Source organism: Cydia strobilella, chromosome Z (assembly GCF_947568885.1).
Source record: "Cydia strobilella chromosome Z, ilCydStro3.1, whole genome shotgun sequence".
Taxonomy (NCBI): domain Eukaryota; kingdom Metazoa; phylum Arthropoda; class Insecta; order Lepidoptera; family Tortricidae; genus Cydia; species Cydia strobilella.
The window spans coordinates 50,968,695-50,990,645 of record NC_086068.1 but is presented as its reverse complement, the minus strand read 5'-3'; the positions used below and the strand labels follow the sequence as shown (position 1 = coordinate 50,990,645).

Here is a 21,951-nt window from a genome sequence, read left to right as displayed (position 1 = left end):
CAATTCAAGGAACCTTCATGCCAAATTTCAGCTAAAGCGGTTCAGTTATTTAGCCATGAAAAGGTAACAAAGAGGCAGACAGAATTACTTTCACGTTTATAATATTTGTACAGTTGTAATGGGATTTATATACATAAAGCTCATTATTTTTGACTGGTATTGTTACTACTTGGCTTGGCACCGACTTCAAACATATCAGTTGGTAACGCATATACTTAAACACGGAACCCTAAAAAGGATCATATTTTATTTCATCCTTTTTGAAGTCGGTTTATCTTTTTTTTATAAAAGTTTTTATTTTTCCATTTTTAGTTTTGACATTGTTAAGAGCGTGACGCATGAATGAAAAACATAATCATGTTTAACTCTAAATTCGTAAACTTTATTAAATAATTAGAATTTTGTCTCCGTAGTCCGTCTGGGAAATCATTCCTGTCACTAAATCTATTCTCCGCCCCGCCACTGTCCCAATCCCTCAAACCCCCCGATCACTCAACCTCACAGCACATCAACCCCTGATCACTGAACCCCTCGACCCTAAACCACCAACCCCAGACCCCTTAACTCCTAACCCTAACCCACAATCCCTTAACTCCCAACCCCTCAGTCCCCGACCCATCAACTCACCTCCCTTCAACCCCCAACCCCCCCAAATACTAATACCCGCTACCTTCACCTCTCACACCTACCCCTCACTTCTCAGTCTCTTTGGTTGTTTCCAACACTACCTACATCAAAAATCATAATACACATACGAGGGAAGTTCCACATTTCGTCCGTAGTCTTCATCATCAGTAGCCTTACCACGAGATTGACATTGATATATTCGCTATCGTGTGCGTAACTTACTGTTTATGCATCTCGCTCGTACTGGAATATTAGTGTACAAAGTTACGAAGACGCTAGCGAATATTTAGTGTCACACTCGTGGTTAGGCTACAGTTGCACTACATCAAATTGGTGGTTTTTGGGAGGGTATGCTTGAGTTACTTTAGAAAACACCGAAATCACCATACACATGCCTTTAAAAATTGAGGAGTTCCCTCAATTCCTCACAGATTCCATCATCAGATCAAAACAAAAAATGTTACGAAAACACCAACTTCTTTCAAACAGAAAAATAATTACTCAAATCGGATCATGGGTGCCGGAGTAATCGCTGAAATCATTATCATCAAAACAATCATCATCTTCAGCTCCACTTCATCAAATTGGTGGTTTTCGAGAGAAAATGCTCGAGTTGCTTAAGAAAACACCCAAATAACTATACATGTGCCTTCAAAAATTGAGGAGTTCCCTCAATTCCTCATGGATCCCATCATCAGAACAGCACCAGATTAATGTGGGACCACCTTGGAGGTAGTTCCTTTCAAACAAAAAAAGAATTGTTCAAGTCGGACCACGGGTGTCGGAGTAATCGCTGAACATCCTACATTAAAAAAATCATCATCACTATCATCAAAACAATCATCATCATCAGGTCCACTTCATCAAATTGGTAGTTTTCGAGAGAAAATGCTCAAGTTGCTTATGAAAACACCCAAATCACTATACATGTGCCTTTAAAAATTGAGGAGTTCCCTTAATTCCTCAGGGATCCCATCATCAGATCAGAACCAGATGAAATTGAAATTGAAGTCGGTTAAAAACGTATTCTTCCTTATTTGTAGCGACTAAAATATTGTATAATTCCCTGAATTCGGCTGCGGTTTTTTCGATAAAAATCTTTATATATATGGGTGTAAGAGCAACACGGAAGGGAGACGGCATTCGTACTATTTCCCCTCAGCCGAAGCATAGGCACAACTGTGCCTATGGCGGTGCGTGTTGTGATTTGTGATTCGTCCGTACACAATAAGAGATCGAGGTGTGCAAGATTTGTCTTTGATGTGTGTCATTTTCTATGTATTTGTGTCGTCATTACATATTGAATTTTGTATGTAGTGAGTGAGAAGTGCGCCTGTGTGCACGTTTCCCCCGCAAAAAAATGTCAGAATGATTTGTACGGCAAAATATCGCTTGGGCTCCTCCCTTCCGACGTGTCGGAAGCCGGTGTTGCTCGAAGTGTGAGACAGATCCGTGTGTCTTGTCTCTTGTCAATTCTAGAGACACGACGACGTCGAAAGTGGAACGGGAACAGATCCATTAATGGCCAATTGGATGCAAATGAAGCCCCAATGCTCGGCTCATTTCATGTCAATTATTTATTTTATAGGCTAGCGTAGCTTTCTAATATTTATGAATAAAGGTAAACTGTACTTAAATATTTGTCAAATGTATTTAAGCAAAAAATTCATTAATAAGAGTAGTTTTGCTTTATCAGTTACTTATTTCGAACTAACCGTGATAGTAAAAAAAAACACAAAAACCTCGTCTCGTCCTCGTCCACAAATAGTCACGAATATTATATAATTATCGACTTCTACACACATTATTTTAAGGAAGTAAAGTGTCTTTTATTTACGCATAATGTCGAGGATGTGCACACCAAGTTTACTGATAAAGGACCAAAAATGTTATCGATAATTATCTGAAGATATGATTTCCAGATGTAAGTATTCAGATACTCTAGCGATATCCCTGTGTCAAGAGATATCGTAGGCGATTGTTTAGATAAACAAATATTTCACTAAGTATTTTCGCACATTGTTTTAACCTTTTCGACGCCGTGTCATACACAAAAGCTGTCACTCGGAAGCCACGTCACCGAATGTCAAAACTGAAATTGAACTTTATGATGCACGTAGGTCTATGTTGGTCTGTGGTCTTTGACCGATAATTCCGTCTTTGGCGTTGGACCTGCGGTGCCGATATATCCGTCATTGGCGTCCAAAAGGTTAACTGCAGCTAGTCGCGTATACATGTATCCTTTAGCCGCCCAGAGGCCTATAAAAAGGTCTCCCGTTCCATTCTATTTTGTATCTTTATTATGAGAAATCAAAATTGCATTTGTTTTTGGAAGTTTTTCATTTGTGGGCGGGTAGAGGATAAATATTACAGTCGCAAACAAATATCGGAGCTAGAAACGACTATTGTCAAGGCTTTATTAAAATGCGTTTTAGATTTTTTGAGCACCGAGTAAGGTACACCCGTGTGTACGTTACTTGGTGCTCAAAAATATGTAAAACGCATTTTAATAAAGTAATGTAAAAACAACCGTATGATTTTATTGCCAACTTCACTCAGTGTCAATCCACGCGCCAGTTTACGAGTACGTTGTCAACATGTGATCTTCGAGACGGGCCATGCACTGACTCGTTCACATTTGTCTTTTCTTTACCCGAAAGTTAGGAATATTGGAGATACATTGTACCTAGCCGGCAATTCCAATATTCCCCAAAAATATGTTTTTGCTGGTTTTGGGGAATGTCAGTAACAACCTGAATAACTTTCGGGTATGGGGGAGAGATCTTTACTATCTTTAGACATTTTGTCTGTATATGACCTAAATAAGGATGAGTACTTATGTACACAAGCGTGGGAAGATCAGATTACAGTTACCTGTCCCGTGATGTTGACGCCGTCGGCCCTGATGCCCATGGACTGCATGTGGGCCGTGGTCAGCCCCGCCTGGATGGACTGCTTCCGAAGAAGCTCGATGGTCTGTCTTAACTCGGTTAGCTCCGAGTCCTGTCACAATATTACTCACTTTACATTTTATTTTTAACAAACGGCATGCTAAATGAAATCATATGTGCAATAAAATTCTCTGCAGAAGTGGAAAATCTCACTCGATATAGCAAATTCATAATGTAAATAAAACACTAAGCGCCACTTGCACCATCCCACTAACCAGGGGTTAACCGGTTAAACCGTTAACCCAATGTCAAATTGTACTGGTAACCATGGTAACTCCAGATTTAACCGGTTAACCCCAGGTTAGTGGGATGGTGCAAGTGGCCCTAAGTTAATAAATCATTAATAAACAAGTGAGAGCGATAATTAACGATTATTTTATATAATTATGACTAATGCACATAGCGTATCGCATGCGAGTGAAATTTAGTGAAATTAAAAAAATGAAATTTATTGTAATGTGTATGTTACCTTTCTCTCGGCAGTGGCCGTGAGCGATTGCAGCCTCTGCGTCATGTTCGAGAGGCTCTGCTCGAAAGCAGATACTACATGTGCCTGTAACAATGAAAAAACACCAATGACGTTTTTCTCTTCGTATTTTTTTATTTATTATTCAGATTTATATTCCGAAACATGTATAGCTTTAATTTCGTGGGTGTCGGCAAAGCTGTTGATTATTGAGTTCTACTGGAATGCACAAGTCTGGCCGCATGGTTAATAATTTTCATTTAGGTACTTAAGATGACAACTTTTCTGGCATACGCTACTGTCGGTAGAGTTTTCAACGGAGGTAAGTAAAGAGTAGAAAGTATTCTATTAATCACTTTGAAATATTATATCATTTATATATTTAATACCAATTTTGGCTAAAGCAATCTACATCTATCTACATGTATTGTTGTACACGTGTGTTTGCTGCATTTTGCTTTTACAATGTCATGATTTGGAATTTATAACATTTGTTTGTATTTGCGCGCACGGGAATGGTGTGCTGAGAGTAAACAAATGAGGACAAAGCAAATACCGGCTCTACGTAAATATGTCATTTGTTCGGATCACAAAAATCCTATAAGTCCATATATTCACTGTTAATATTAATTCCTATTAGTTTCCGGCCATAATAGTAAAACAAGACTGGTAGTTAAAAGGAACTCTCGCATGGAGCTGCTGGGGACTGTGAAAACATTTTGACATCTTACGAGTAAGAGTTGAAACGAAATAGATGTTCTTAATAGTTCTTCATAGAATTTTGAAAAATCCAACCAGTCTAACATTCAAAAATTTACCATTTTGTAAATTGGTACATGACGAGTTACACTAATTGCCGCAGCGAAGGGTTTACAGGATTTCATAGGTACTCGTAGTGTAGATAGCAACCTATGGTACGTCTAACCTAAATGAAACTTTTACAGTTGCATTTTGCAGACTGGTTTATCGCTCCCTGCTTTTGCGCTGAGCCTGATTAGTATTTAGAATATAAGTATAATAATTAGGGCTTCTTTGCAACCAGTCGACCGACATCCTGCGTACCGCGCGTGAGTAATCAGAAGTGGCCACAAGCCGGCACAGATCAGATCTCTTTAATGGGTTAGTTGTAGGACGAGATTGCTCTGTTACTCGGCATGACGTTGCTACCTCACCTCACCTCGATAATGATTTAAATTGCTCTCGCCCGTGTACGTTCGATGCCTATATCGGCTCGATGACACTGTAATTGCCAGATAAATACGAATATTAAAACCAAAATGCGCGCGGCTTTGATTTTATAAACTTTCTACGCAACTTTTTAGCGCAAACCTTTTCCTAATAGGGGCTGGGTAGCAAAAATCAAATCTATCATAAATAATTACGCAGCAATACTTACTATAACATTGTAAATTGACAATAATATGATTGTTAGTGCAAAAAATTCGAAACAGTCTATCGCTGACTGAATTAAACATTTATTGGAAAAACATAGCATTTTCAATTGGTATCTTTGAAATCCAGCATATTAGGTGATTATTATAAATTGATTTTGTAATTTCATCATTAATTTAAATAAAATAAGACTGACATTTATGAACAACACCGGGGGCTGAACGGTAAGTAAACATTTTATATAGGTACTGGAAATGTGAGTCATCGAATTAAATTGCTTTATAGGCCGGCAATAGTGGGCGTGGGCTAACTGGGCACGGGAAGCTTTGTTTAACGTCACAGGAACGCACTCAGCGAAATTAAAATACATAGTCGCAGAGGGCAACGAACGTGTTCCCTAAACGTAAACAGGGGAACATAACTTGAATACATACAGTATATGTTACATAAACAAATAGTTGTCAGTTTTTAGTATTTATTGTCAGTTACGGCCACAAAGCACATAATGTTCGTCGAGGTCTTAAAACAATTTCTAATGGTGCATATGGACTTGTAGTAATGAAAAAACAACGACACCTACATACAGGCAGTCCGTTCAGTATCCTAATAGGGCTTCACCTGTTTGCGAGCAAGCCAATTACGTGTTCGTCAGAGATGGATCTACGCGGGACACCTTTAGCACACGCTGGAGGGCAATGGAGAAAAAGTGCGCGAGGCAGGTGCCACGTAATTAATCGACAGCTGAGGATGCAGCCGCTCTCTGGAAATTAATGAGAGACGACAGACTTCCTAGGCATTTACCATGTGAATCTAAAGCTAGGCGATAGGGACAATAAGCATATCTTACCTTCATTGAAACGATGGAATTATAATTTACTAAATGTGTATATCGCCATATTGAAATTCTGTATTAAATAGCTAAATGCATTAAATATATTAAAAGTTGGCGTGTCAGAGTGCGATTTGCATAAAAAAGGTAGTAGCGGTAATGCAAGTGACTATCATTTAGTAATTAACAGTTTACTGCAATGGAAGGGGAAGAGAAAGCGGACATTAACTAAGTTGTTATACACTCAATATAACAGACTTATCAGTAAGTACACATATCATGTAATCAAGTAGAAAAAACCATCAAAAAGAATAAAAATACGATTGACTCTCTAGTTATAAAACGCGAGAATAGTTATTGTAGGTAGATTTGAATTGTAATTTATTAACTGTGTTTATTTACGCATAATAGAGTCCGCAATTTGTGCCAATTGGATGCAACGTGTATGTGACTGACGAGTTGTTTCCGCCTTTCGCATAAAAAGCACTCTATATGGCACTCCACACTTACCATTACGGTTTTGTCCAATATCTTTTATCGACGTACTTAATGTATGTACTGAAAGGCACTTGTTTTCCAGTGGACCGTTAAACGAGTAACAAAGGGGATAAAACAACAATACTTATTGACGCAACTGTAAGCAAACGATATCACGGTGAGACACAACCTTCATCGAATTAAAGTTTATAATTCCATAAATCTGCGTTAACATGTGCACAATGACAATAAAATCGATAATATAACCAAGTGTAGTAGATTTTATGCTTAAATAATAATCATATCCTATGTAAGGCCCACTCGGCAGCTTGGCTTTTACGTCTATTGTAACATATTACATACCAAATTATGTTAAAAGAATGTATTTTATTATATCCTCGCCATATTTAGATTTACATACAATATACGCTGCGAGATTATGTTTCTGACGGCCAAGACCCATAGTTGGGAGGTCAGATGGCAGTCGTTATCGTATAAACTTTTGGAATTAGTTGCCAAGCGGAGCCCAGGCTTCCATGCGCCGTGGCAGAAAGCCGAGACTACACTAGGGAAGATTTTTTTTTTAAACTTCTTTGCACAATACATGAAGATTACAAATGGCGGACTTAATGCCAGAAGGCATTCTCTACCAGTCAACCATGGGCTAAACCGAAAGATCTAGTTGGTGCAGGGTCAGAATACTGTTAGAATAAAATGGAAAAAAAATAACACAAAACTATATAATATTGTATATACATAAATATATATACCCATTGTGAAACATCATGAGTACGACATTTGAACTTTTTTTTTTCAAACAGATGCTTGCGCATCATGCGCTTGAAAGAGAATTTGTTCTAGCCCTGTCTAATAGTGAGAGGAAGATCATTCCACAACCAGATTGCCTGGATGGTGAAGGAATTCGACAAGGTAGTCGGGGGCTAAAGGATCAAACAAGATTGAAAACAAAGTACAGAGAATACGCAAGGATCGACGTTCACGAATAGGCAGCCAGTTAAGTTTTTTGCGATAAGCGGAGATATGGTCGTATTTTCGTAGTCCAAAGACAAACCGGATGCAGTTGTTGAGTAACCGATCGAACTTGGTTAGGTAAGATTGGGTGAGATTGCTATAACACACATCAGCATAATCCAGGATGGGTAGAACGAGGGCTTGGACTAGAAGAGTTTTGGTGCTGGTTGGAAGAAAATATTTAAACCGATAGAGTGCTGTAAGAGTATTGGTCACTACCGCAAACGCCTGACACCTGAGGATCCCATGTCATTCCGCTATCAATGGTCAACCCCAAGTTCTTCACTTGTGGCACAAAAGGTATAACTACTTGCTCGTACTGATTAGGGGCTAAGTATGTTGTGTCCGTTAAAGAAAGCAAGCGCTCACTACCAAGTATGATGGCCTGACATTTAGTAGGGTTCACTGCAATGCCAAAACAACGCGACCAGGTAGATATGTAATTAAGATCTGCATTCAGATCGGCGACAGCTCGACCCAGATCATCGGCGCTAGCTTGAGTGTAGAGCTGCAAGTCGTCGGCATACAGATGGTAAGAGCATTTAATCTTGGTGGTAATGAGGTTAATAAAAATCGAAAACAGTGGGGAAAGTATGCCGCCCTGTGGAACCCCAGATTGGAGTTCACACCAATCTGAAGAAGATTTGTCAGCCCGAACTAACTGATGACGGTCCTGGAGATAGAAAGAAGCCAAAAGTAAATCGTGATCTACCGCATTGAACGCATTAGAAAAGTCGATAAGGACCAACACTGTAAGCAGCGAAGAGTCCATACCGACCGAAGATGATGATTAGACAGAGTTTTGTTTAAGAGGTTTCATTGCCAGATTCTCAGATTGCCAGCTTGTAACCAAAGCACGATTTCTAATATAGCATTTAGGTATGTGTACGAAAGTGCACCCCATAACTTAATGCTGGTTTGCTGAAAAGAACTAAAGATCGGAAACCAAATTAGCGTGTACTAATTATACTTAATGAGGTACAAGGCCCCGATCACGCCTCGCCCACAGCTTCAGTAAGATTCGTCTCACCCACTCACAAATTTATTGGGGAACAACTACTAACGCCCACATGATGTCTTACTTACACTTAAATCTGTATCATTCTTGATTTGTACGAAGTAGGAAGACCGTTAGTCTCAAATAAATTTATATTTATAACCATTACAAAATCATTTTATGTTACATTGTAGTATTTACAGTCAATAATACCTACGAAGACGGAGACAGTAATCCAAAAATAAATAAATAGGTATGTTTACTCAAAGTTCACCTAGGGCCCCCTGTCAGTTTTAATTGAGATCGAAGGCCTGTGGAGCAGAAGGTAGATATCTTCCTAAGCTCATATGAGCTTTCAAATCATTTACAGTACATATGGTGCTACTTTCTCGCACTAGTGCGTAAAAGAGCACTTTTCGTGCATATGGCGAAAGTTTAAAGGGCCATATGTACTGCAAAACGTTGTACGATACGCGTGCGGATAGGTAATTCGCAACTCGTGTCGATTTAAAACACTCCCTGCGGTCGTGTTTTAATTTATCCCCACTCGTTTCGAATTTCCTCTTTCCGCACTTGTATCGTAAATAACTATTATAGTTGAGGTCATCAGGTGCACTTTTTTTCAATCATTCAACCCAAACCGAAAAGTTAACCTAAGTAGATATATTGGCTCTACTATACTGTCGGGTAGATGAAAGGTAAGTACGTACGAGTATAATATGTATATTACTTCTAATAAATTACAACTGGAAGTGAAACTTCCGTGAAAATTACTTTAGGCAAAATTATAATAGATTCAAAGGTACAGAGGCTTCACGACAAGACCAACACAACACTTGAACTTGTTTACTTATTAAATTTAATCAGTATGATTTATATTAATATCTCAATAAAAACCGTCTGACTGCTATTCTATCAATGTTTTAGGCGAAATGTTACGAAACCGGTCGTGAGAACCGAAGTTATAATAAAATAATCGTTAAAAATCAGTGAATGAGCGACTGGACTATTAAGTCAACACCTGTCCTGGTTAGTTTTTTTGCTAGCCAGGTAGAAGTATAACAAAAGGTACACAGGCTACGTTAGAGTGGGAATTTTCGGGCGTTTAAACTTCAAATATTTCACATAGAATTTTTTTTTAAACTTTATACCTGACGTGTGTAATTTTGAAACATTTATAAATAATATTTATTTGGTTTATTTAATATCCATTTATTTTTTATTTACAGTCATATTTAAAATTTAACAAACAAAGAACAATTTTCATAAATATTGCTCGTAAAATAATAATCTTATAAATATGCAGCTTGTAACTGTTGGGTATATCCATCAACAACATACACTGGTTTCGAGTTATTCCCACTAGTTACCACCAAGTTGTTACCAGTGGTAGGAAAAAGGGAGTTTACTGAAACACTAATCGACTTTTAATTATTTATTATAGTACTCTTTATTTATACAATACTATTTATACTGTTTTTATTAGTATTGAACTCTAACAAAAATTTTGTGTTAACTACTGGGAAAAAAATTCCCGCCTTTACCAGTGGTAACTACTGGAAAAAAAACTCAGTAGTTACCCACCAACTCAGTTTGGTGCGGCTTGGTGGTAACTACTGGGTTTTTTCTCTCAGTAGTAACCACTAGTAAAAGGCGGGCAAAAAATTCCTAGTGCAAAAAATTCCCAGTAGTTACCACTGGTAACAACTTGGTGGTAACTAGTGGGAATAACCTCATTAAGTATAATTAGTACACGCTAAATGTCTAAGCGCCGACATTTATATACAAGTCTTTATTTCACGTTAAGTAGTAGGTATGATACCGAAATTACCGACACAACGCGACTTCTATAGGTATAAGCACTTAATCGCCTTTACTAAAGCTTTAAATCGATGAAACGTAATCGTATAAAATAGACTACAAAAGAATCTCATAATACTTCAATGGAGTAAATGTACCGGCTTAATACTATTGATAATATAGGAAGCGACTTGGTGTCGCTTTTATGTTTTCCGCTTCGTAAGACAGATAATGTATTACCTAATGTAGACCTATAATACCTACTTACCACAGAGCTCTTACAAATGATACAAATGTGTATAACGAAAATACACTAATAAAATTAATCTGCCAAAAATTATACTTACATTCGGCTATTAACTATAGGTATATGCCGCAGTAAGGTAAAAACTATAGCATATAGGAGCAAATACCTAGGAAATCCATGCACACTAAAGGAAGCAACTAGCAACCTGAAGACCTTGCCAGGCTTCGTGGAGGAGCTGGGGTGGTTAGAGTAGCGCTACCTCGTTTCACGCAAAATAGGCACATTGGATGTCGAGTTTGCGGAAAATGCCCAGCAAAACTAAGGTAAAAACTAAATTGCGTAGAATTGACCGAAAGCGCCAGAATGACGTGTGTAGCTTTAACTATTGTATTGTTAAAGTAATTTGTAGTAGTAATTTAATAATTTACTCATGCTAAGCCAAAAAATCATTGTGTTATTGTTGAAAATATTAAAGTTTATACAAAAGCAAAAGGGGAGCCTACATCAGGTGTATATGTCAAGTCACCCATTAAATTTCTCCCCCACTGATGTTTCGATTTGATACGTTACTTTCATACGTTCATAACGTTGAACACAAATAGCCATAACTATTCTAAAAATGAGGGGATATATGTATCCAACACACCCTAAAAATATAATTAAGGTGTGCAAGTGATTCACCCAACCGCTTAGGTTTATAAGTTACCGACAGATCCATATTCTATAAATTCTGTCGTTGGTATGTATACATGTACCTATTTTTAGAGCTCAATAAGGTTTATGTTGTTTCTAAATACAATAAGTAGATACATAAGAATGAATAAAACAATAAAACATTCACTTACCTCTTCTAATATCGGGCAACTTTTATAGCGAGATTTTTTGATTGCCAGTTCCCACCATGGTACCGGTGGCTTAGAACGCAAGATGGTTTGGCACCCAACTTTGGGATCGTGTGATTCATACAGAGTGTCGAGAGTTCTAGAAGAGGGCCGAGATTGTGACTCCTCATCTTCGTCTGCCGGTATTCCAGTTACACATTCGCAACACTTATGAGGTCTCCTAATAACAGTATGAGGTCTGTAGTCAGCACTGAACGAATGTCTATAGTTTAGTCGCTTATTGTTAAACCCGCTAGTTTCACTAACCGATCTCTTAAATCCATTTCTATTACTTTGTAAAGGCATTCGTGGAATTTGATGCACTTCATTTAGGATACTAGGTTCATCGACTAAACTGACATTATCTCCCGTGAGAGGCGTATTCGGTTCCGAATGATACCCCATTTTATTACGTTGTAAACTACCATAAAATGGATTTTCTTTGATATTACTCGTTCTCAGATCAATCGACTTTGGCCTTCGTAAATTAAGCGTCGCAAATTTTTGGGGAGATCGATGAAATTTAGATTTGTTAGGCAAATCTTTAAGAACATCTTCTGTGTCCGTAGATGGTATCGTGGAATTGTCACTGTAACTAGATATAGGCCTGTCGTTATCGGTGAGATACGAGGACGATTCTGAGCAATTATCACGGTCGCTATGGCTTCTTCTACAATCAACGGAGGAGCCGGTAGTGTCTGTGCGCAAGGAATGCTGCTCTGCGCCGTCTTGGTTGGCAGAGTGCCGTCTGTAAGACTGCCGATCGCCGTTATTTAAGCTTGCGATACCAATTTTTTCACCACTTCTTACGTCCTGCTCTGTCGTATAATCTAAGCTTTTCAGACGCCTTCGTGGCTTGATGTCTATAGAATCGTAATGAACTTCTTGTTGCCCGCTCGCATATTTCACTGGAGAATTTCTCTTTGGAATCACAAGGTTCGCTCTATCATAAATAGGCTCAGAAAAACTGAGCCGTGAAGTTTTATCCGATACAATATTAGCAGCTCCATTACTTGAATCGTATTGTACGCCAACGTTACAATCTAGAAAACTATTTTTATTAGGGGTCCTTTGAAGCGTAAAGTACTCTGAGTGGCGCTGAGGTAGATTAACAGTTTGATTTGGTTCTACTAGGTTCCTTATTTTAATTCGGCTTCTAGGTGCGCGAATTGTAGCAAATCCATCATGTATCGGGGAGCCATGATAAGTAGCAGAGGTGGTCACCGCCATGGTCAGCTCGCGTTACGCACTGTTAAATGCATTCTTGATGCTAACCAACATGTCGTAGTTCTTTAGAATAAACGTTTTAAACTGATATAACGTTTAAAGGGACGTCTTAGGCACGGCGCGATCAGGCCTAGAAAGCGTAAAATTGTAAAATACTCCTATAAGTCTTCATTGCCTTGCACGTGCCGAGCCTTCACGTTTAACTGTAGGTTTTGCGAAATGGAAAACAATGATGGTACGTGCTACGAGAGTTTGTTTAAGTCACATTTCTTATTTGTTAAATAAATGATTTTTAATGTTTATCGTAACGAAATCGTTTTACTCTCTGCTTCTGCATAAAAGCGCACCAACTACTTAACAAAACATTCATATAATATTGGAGCTTTAAATAACTAAAGGCCCATTTAGATTATGCAAGTTTCTTGTACGAGAATCGGCAATTAAGTATTGTATGCAATTATTGTGTTTCAATAATAGTATTCAAGAATTGTACCAAAGAGTTTACACATGGGCAATATTCACAAAATTGTATTCAATTATTGAATACAACCATTGCCAGGAAATAATTACTAGCTTATTTTGTTTACATTTATGACATTATTGCAAGAAAAGAATTGCATACAAGTATTGACATGTCTAAAGTCTAAATCTTTTTGTTGCACGATATTTACGTATTACCATAATTATTGTAGGGTAAGCGGGCCCAACGCGGGTAAGCTAACAACAACCGTCAAAAAATCCGCGATTTTATTGTTTTAAAGTAGCGAATATGCAGTAATTAGTTAGGAAATTCATCGAACTTCGATTTAGAACATCGTTATTTTACTTCCCGCGTAAAATCTTCAAACAATAAAAGAAAAGAATCTAAAACCCATCTCCCAAAAAAAAAGTGGGTTGGTGCTCTGGGCAAAACGGGTAGTGGTTGGGCAAAGAGGGTGTTAGAAAAATTAAACGTATATAAACTTTTATTTAAACTAAATATATATTCACAAAATTTTTAAATAAACAATATACTAACATAAACAAAAATGAAATTTAACGTCATTGAATGTCCCAAACTACTACCGTTTGGAATTTTGATTTCTGTGAGATTTCGATACGAATCTTTAACAATTTTAAGTTATATTATTAGTTATATTATTAATGACAGTCGTATAATCAGCATTTCGACATATTCTAAAGATCTTACAATCAATATAAATGTGTTGCTACATTACATGTAAACTTAGTACCCTTAGTAACTTAGTGTGGCTACCCTCTTTGCCCTACCCGCTTTGCCTAAAACCTCTTATTGACATTAACAAGATATAACTTTGATATACGAACAGAGACGTGATCGCATTTGATCTCGTATAAATGTTAAATCTGGCTAAAATCATACACTGCTAACTAGCAATCTGCTAAGATATCTGACTAATCAGACAACAATTACCTTGATTTTTTTAAAGAAAAACCCTACAAAACTTTAACGGCATACAGCCAGGCGTCCTCTGCATAGCGCGGATTGCTGGGACGATATTGAATGAAACTCTGCGACTGCAAATACCAGGCCAGGCCAAAAGTGGGTAGGTCGCTTAAAACGGGTAGGCGCCTATACATCGTTGTATGTAACAGTATTGTAAATGTATGCATGCGCCGTAAGAGACCGCCGCCAACGGGTTTCGATTAGGTCCCAGTGGCGCCTACCCGCTTTAGGCGGCCTACCCACTTTTGGCCTGGCCTGGTATTTGCAACCGCAGATTTTATTTCAATATTGAACGTTCGATGCGAATGGTAAAAATGAGCAGTCATTGTGAATTCTTCATCTATATGTGACTTTCCATCAGAGAACGGTCCTTATGATTCATGTGCATTCTGCAGGCGTGTACGACGTAGGAGACGATTTTGACAATAGCATCTGTTTTGTTTAAACTAGATACGCACGAAATCCAGGAGAAAAAGGTGAAGCGGCAATTCTCGCATTCAATCGACTTTCGGTCTCTGTTTACACCTATTCCACAATTGAATTCAAATTGCTTACAATATGCAAGAATATCACGTTAGGTTTAGACTGAGCCTTTTTTTATATAATTTATAAACCAGAGACTAACCAGGCAGATAATTCGATCCATCTAGATTTTATTATTGGCAAGATTAGATTTTGAGTACCTTTTAAAATAAGAAATATAATATTTAGAAGTTTTATAACATATTACATTAATTGGGGTGTGTCACACACCCCAATCCGCATTGTGCTAACGTGGTTGCTGGTTGCCCACGTTGCCACGTATATATGTATATAGTGTTAACTCTATAAAGCGATACTCAAGAGACCGGACCTTTTTTGACGCTATAGAGTATTCCTTGTATAGGTACATTTAATATTAAAGTAAAGCAACTAGGCAACACATGTCGACGTTATAGGGAGTGAATCGTTATATCGAGTGACGTTATGTGGAGTTTACATTAATTGTATATATGGTCGTAATGATCATGGGCGCCGCCAGGATAACTTTCAGGGAGATGCATACCTATGTGAAATAGTAGCAATCGATGTCTTCGTTTTTTTTCATTGTGGAGCGATCATTCAGTGTATTTATGTCAAATTTAACTTATAATAACATTAGTCAGGTCATATTTTTGACACAATCGATTTCGACTTACAATTTTTCAGTAAGATAAATATTCAGAAATATATTAACGCGGGAAAGTTAATTATAATCAATTCTAAGGTTCCTTTTTTTAGGTTTTCGTAAATAACTCGTAAACGGCGGCCAATAGCAAAACATGTTGTGTAACTTAAATAATCTACACAAAATTGTCTACAAAAAAAAAAAACACTTTTCGCAGGGATCAATATTTAAATAGATATTAAAGAGGGAAAGTTATTTATAATCAATTCTGTTCCTTTTTTTTAGTTTTTCGTAAAAAAAAAATAAAGTATATATGACGCATAGTTTTTTTAGTGGTAGATTTTATATTAAGCGGGTGCCCCGTAGAAAAATATAACTAAGGTATGTATTACTAATGATGATACAATAATTATTTACGTGATAGTATATAGTCTAATTTCATAAATTTTTGAATGCCTGCAAAAAATAGCAGTATGATACGATTTTTTGCCGCTACTGTACGTGGCCAATTAGCGAAAAAAAAACTTTAATGCGCAGTATGTACAATGATGCTGTATTGTAGCTTCTAGTTTATCATGTATACAACGTCTCTGTAACCATGTAACACAACACTCGTAAACAATTTGTTTAGAATCCAGAACCGATTGCACTTAAGAATTTCTGTTGGCGACGCGACGTAGACAATAGCTGCGTCAAACATTTAAAAAAAAAATGCGAAAATAAAAGTTTGTATACTTAAACATATTATAAAACAACTATTTTATAATTGGACACGTCTATATGGTTTAAGTTTGTAAGCTACTAGTTGGCACATCGCATGCATCCGGTTGCCGTGTCGACGCGTACCTATAAGCATTGCACTCACGCATACCTAGTTTATTTTGTATGAGTAAGTATTACAATTTGTGGAGTTACAGATAAAATAAGCCAGGGACTACAGCCCAAACCCCTTTCGTGTATGAGAAGTGGCATGAATTAATTTTCTCGGGATAGGATATTTTATAATAACATTATATTTTATTATAGTACGAGTATTAGATTAGTAAGTTAGCCCAAGCCGAAAAGTTTACTTGATGTTAGCTTACTATTTATACAAGTACCTAAACAAGTATAGTACCTACGCTAAGTAGTAATTTAGGCAACCTGCACTGTAATATATTTTTAAGTTGTTTTTTTTTTTAGATTACCCACATTATGTAATTTTATCATTATATTTAAGTGGCAGTGGCGTCGGGCGCTAATCATCCGTTCTTTACAAACAATGGGTAGGTCATGTTGTAATACGGGTAGATTTATAAATTGTAAAAAGGGCGAAGCTGCCGTCAATCGGGCCGGGCGTCACGGCGCAGGCGCAGGGGCAGGGGCAAACCCTTGGTTGTTCCTTTCAAACACTTCTCAAACTTTCAACGCGCTATTTATAATAGTTTTGCCATTATAAGTAAGTGAATGGCTTTCTAGTCAACGACTTTATTAAACAGAAATAATATATAAAAAATCTAAATGCATGTGACAGGCATTTAGGTATTCTACGAACATTTCTCACGTGTTCGTAATTATCGACCAAATTAGAGAAAAACCGGCCAAGTGCGAGTCGGACTCGCGCACGACGGGTTCCGTACCATTATCGCAAAAAACGGCAAAAAATCACGTTTGTTGTATGGGAGCCCCACTTAAATTTTTATTTTATTCTGTTTTTAATATGTGTTGTTATTATATTATATATAGCGGCAACAGAAATACATCTTCTGTGAAAAATTCTATTATGTCTAGCTATTACGGTTCATGAGATAAAGCCTGGTGACAGACGGACAGACAGACAGCGGAATTTTAGTAATAGGGCCCGTTTTTACCCCTTGGGTACGGAACTCTAAAAAATGTTTAACGACATACTAATAAGCCTGCAGCCTGCACCTGCAGCACAATGCGTCCCTTTGAGAACCGTAGATTGCAATAGAGAGTGAGATGCACGAAATGTTTATGCTTGCTGCCTCCCTTCCACTAACGCACTGCACGCGGCTCGGCCGTATCAACGACCTTTACGTACAGACCGTAGTACCGAGTGTGCAGCACAATATTTTCGTTTCACGGTCGTTTCGTAACATTTCAATATTTCCATGTTCATGCTGATTGACGTAATGTAAATAAACTTGAAAATGCTTGAACATCGTTGAGGGGATTACGATTGTTATATGAGCCAAACGACCGCTTGCATCAAGGGGAATATTGACTGGTTTATATTAAATAACAATCAGCATATAAGTTATGATAAGATAATATTGCACATAGTGTGACATATTTTATAGAGTTGTATTTTATGAGAACATTTTACGATGTATAAGTGGAGATATTTACTTATAAGGGTCGTACATTAATTATGTTAGATATAAAAATAAGAACATAGATTGGAAATTTTAGAAATTTCTGCTTATACTATACTATTTTCCGATATACTATTTTCCGTGGCAATCGAAAGAAACATTGCGATAACCTGTTAATTAATTAAAGTCAATAACTTTGTTGTAAATTTTTATGAAATAATAATTTCTGATATTCAAAGATTTAGGGATTAGTAGTAGTAGTAGTAAATCACTACAAAACAAAAATTGTTAACATGAAATTTTACTTTAATACAGTACTTTACTTTAGTTATTGGGATTAGACTCATAATAGTCATAATACATAAATAGTACCTGGGAGACTGAGCTTTGCTCGGAAAACATATAAAAACTCAAAAGCGCATTTTTCCAAAGATAATTAAGACCTAGCTAGATCGATTTTTCGCCCCCGAAAACCCCCATATAGCAAATTTCATCGAAATCGTTAGAGCCGTTTCCGAGATTCCCTAAATATATTTTTATATTATTTTATTTAAACGAGTCTTTCAACTGTCTAGCTGTTCACGGTTCATGAGATACAGCCTGTGGTGACAGACGGACGGACGGACAGCGGATACCTCCACGCGTTCCGGAGATTTACCGCCAACAAACTGTTATACAGTTTGGAGAAATTTTTGTAACTGCTAATGTATATTTTCTTTATACAACAATAAATAAATAAAAAATAAAAAAAAGATAAAGGGTCTTGACAGATCGACGGGCGGATGGACGGACAACGGTTAAGGGTTCCGATTTTTCCTTTTGAGGTGAGGTTCCACGGAACCCTAAAAATGAACATATACTTGCCTTATTTATTTTTTATCTGGCTAACTCACGCTAACATCAAGTTCGAAACCGACACGTGTTTCAAAGAGATCGTGACCCTAACGGTTTCTACTCTTATTGTCGGTTCCGTCGATCATGCGTACGTATGCACATGTGTGAGCCACTATCGTTTAGCGAACTAATTATACTGTACTAGAATCAAGCGCCGCAGGTACCGTACGATACGATGGCATAAAAGAGAAGCAATACGAGTATGAAGAATCGGTCATTGCTCAATGTATTGCTTGCATAGCTTATAAGAAATTATGTGCACCTTAAATACTGAGGCGATGGAGACCGTTCGGTAGTTATGTGATATTTTTTCATCAGACCTAATAATCAATGCCAAAAAAGACTATTTGTTATATGATTAAAAGCCCATTTACTCAAAACAGTGAAATGTAGTCCTTAGTCCTTTTTTTACAACCACCAGAAAAATGTAGATTTAAGTAATAAAATTAATTTAACTTTTCGTATAGGAGTACGAAATGGAGATATGTATGTAATTGCGGGCGTTGCAGCGAGAAACACGTTTTTATGAGTATTTATTTATAATTTTACCATCACATAACCTAGGAACCCATGTGAGGTTCAACAGAAATCTAGAATATGACAGCCCACATCGCACACCCAATTAACAATGCAAATAGCGATGATCTCAACGTAATTGATTATGATTCCATGTGGTCAGTCCACGTGAGATGATTTTATTTACATCACCTAAGTACGCGTATAGTTTACACCTACTACTTTGACCCTTGTTCTATTCTACGCACGTCGTCTAACTATATATCACAGAAAATAACAAAATACGGCAATATATTAGGTACTGTTTTTTTAAGATTCACATAACATGTGAATACGTAATGAAGTCCTTGGACTTTATTAATTATATCTTTAAATAAAACTATGAAAACGGATTAACGGAGAACGGACCCGAGACCCCCGCGAGTCACCCGTTGACCACGAACGCTGTAAAGAGTTCGAAACGTCGGGATGTATTATAAATTCAATATACGCGATATAATCCGTTTTCATAGTTTTATTTCATGAGTAACTATCGCGGTAACCGAAGACAATATTATATATTTAAATAAAAGGCGTGCCAATTAACGTAGAGTTATTTGATATAAACGGATCGTGGTTGAGCAACATTTTATGTCTGTAGGATCAAGGGGAGCATCTGTTGTGCACATGGCCCGCTTCCACCACCTATATAGCTGTACAAGAGCGCACTTGATGGGATATGGAATAGACATTCGATACGACTCCGAGGTAAAATATGAAACTGCGGCATCTGCTCAATCCTTATATTTAATTACTTAAAACGCGGTCAAGGAGCCGCTTGATTGAGGTGACTGAACAACTGTCGTGACAGTATGTATACAGTTAGTAAAGCAGGTTAAACCAACAATTCTACATTGTTTGGAAATGTTATCGTTCTACCGAAATATGGCGCAGATTCCGATCATTAGACAGTAAGTTTGACCCGATCTGTCTTATCGTGTTCTCATTAGCATAAATTGTAGATTTCTATACAATAAAGCTATGAGAATACTGTCCAATTGATATGGCAATGAGATAAAATGTTGTCAATCGGTATGTATGTATGTATAATGAAGAATGTGGATGTGATGGCAGCCGGAATTGTAAACGGATAAAGCTGATGTGGATTCGATAGACCCTATCATGAATTATGTCGGTTATAAACATGCGAATAACTAAGTGGGCTAGGCGCATTGTATTCGGCTCTATATATTCACATACGTCACGTCAAAAGCCAGCACTGTTTTAAGGGCACTCACGTGACCTCCGACTTCTCTTTGCTATTGTCATGCTAATGCAGGCCACTGTTACCGATCAACTGTGACACACACTATAGTAATAATCAGGCATCGTAAACTGCGAGCGAAATCCATTAAAGTACTAGGGTTTTCATACGTCTAACTGGTTGTCATACGTCATTTCAATGGATTTCGCTCGCAGTTTACGATGCCTGGTAATAATCAGCTAAGCATGAGCGCAACGCAACGGGCAACGGGGTTTATCTCATGTAGTATGTAGTGGGGGAAGTAAGTGCAGAAATCTATAGAGCAGTATGCACTTTTGTGTTAGGCAACGCCGCTTGGTATGATTTTCCATGGATCATACTAATGGAAATGGGAAGTACTTATTCAAAACTGACTATATTAGGGCACGTTCATATGATGCTAGTTTGAGTGTTCTTGTAATACGTCTAACGTCGCTGAGTCGATGCTGTACGAGTATTATCATATGTTTTTTTAAATCTTTAAGACAATCACCTTTGTGTGAAATCATTTCCTAAATCAAGCAACGACATTTAACCGTACATACAAGGTCTCCAGTTGAATCATATAGGTACCTTTCTACAGGTGGTATTTATAACGTACGTTATCGCCTGTTATTTCAGATGAGTCAGGCGCGACCACCTCGTGTGTCTTGCTCAGCAAAGTTTATCGTTTACTGCAACCAGTCCCGGCTATCTCTGTTTAAGTACAGTAGCTGATGCTTCCCGACTAGATAGGATGCTCCCTTGTAGAGCTTCCTTCCGTACTTAACAATTGATCTCTTCAACCATAAAGGATAAAACTACTTAAGGGAGTTTTAAGTAGTCGTAAGTATATCTTTTTATAGCTTGGTTAGAATAGATCAATAGATAGAAGTAATAGTGTGTCTTACTTTTATTTCTGAACAATGTTATTTCTATTACTAATTATTAACAATTATGACACCCAATTTTTTTAAAGAATTTTGTTTGTTATCTGCATGTTAAGAATGTTAGTTATTTTTTTTTCGTATTAAGCCCAGGCCCACATACCGACATTTTTTATTTAAGTAGTACCTCTAATCTAAAGGAACCGTGTTTAGGTTTATATAACACAATGACAGACTCGCCCACATCCGTTAATTTGGATGCCTACTGTTCAAGATTCCGGGCAGTGAGCACGAGATGATTAACTACATAATATAGTGTATGACATGACATGAGAATCGCTGCTCCTGTCAAGGTCGACCCGCAAGTTGCCGGTGACGCAACACTTGCCCGGCGTGTTTTGTATCAAAAGCGATAAATCTTGAACTGAGGTCAAAAATGGTTAACGCGCATGTACGGATAGGATCGATAATGTCCTCCCGAAGATACGTTATTGAATTTATTACTGTTTCTACAGTATAGACGGAGAGCTGGTAGAC

At 37.5% G+C, this 21,951-nt stretch overlaps 1 protein-coding gene across 7 annotated transcripts in view; it reads right to left on the bottom strand.

The window, feature by feature from the left end:
• The window catches only part of LOC134753937 (protein sickie), a 292,384-nt gene that overhangs the window by 20,091 nt on the left and 250,342 nt on the right, over positions 1-21,951 (bottom strand). For all 7 annotated transcript variants that reach the window (XM_063689921.1, XM_063689917.1, XM_063689918.1 and 4 more), the window contains 2 exons: positions 4,048-4,131; positions 3,502-3,630 (listed from right to left, as the gene is read on the bottom strand). In XM_063689921.1, coding sequence (XP_063545991.1) covers positions 3,502-3,630; positions 4,048-4,131 — 213 coding nt within the window. The remainder of the gene's footprint in view (positions 1-3,501; positions 3,631-4,047; positions 4,132-21,951) is intronic.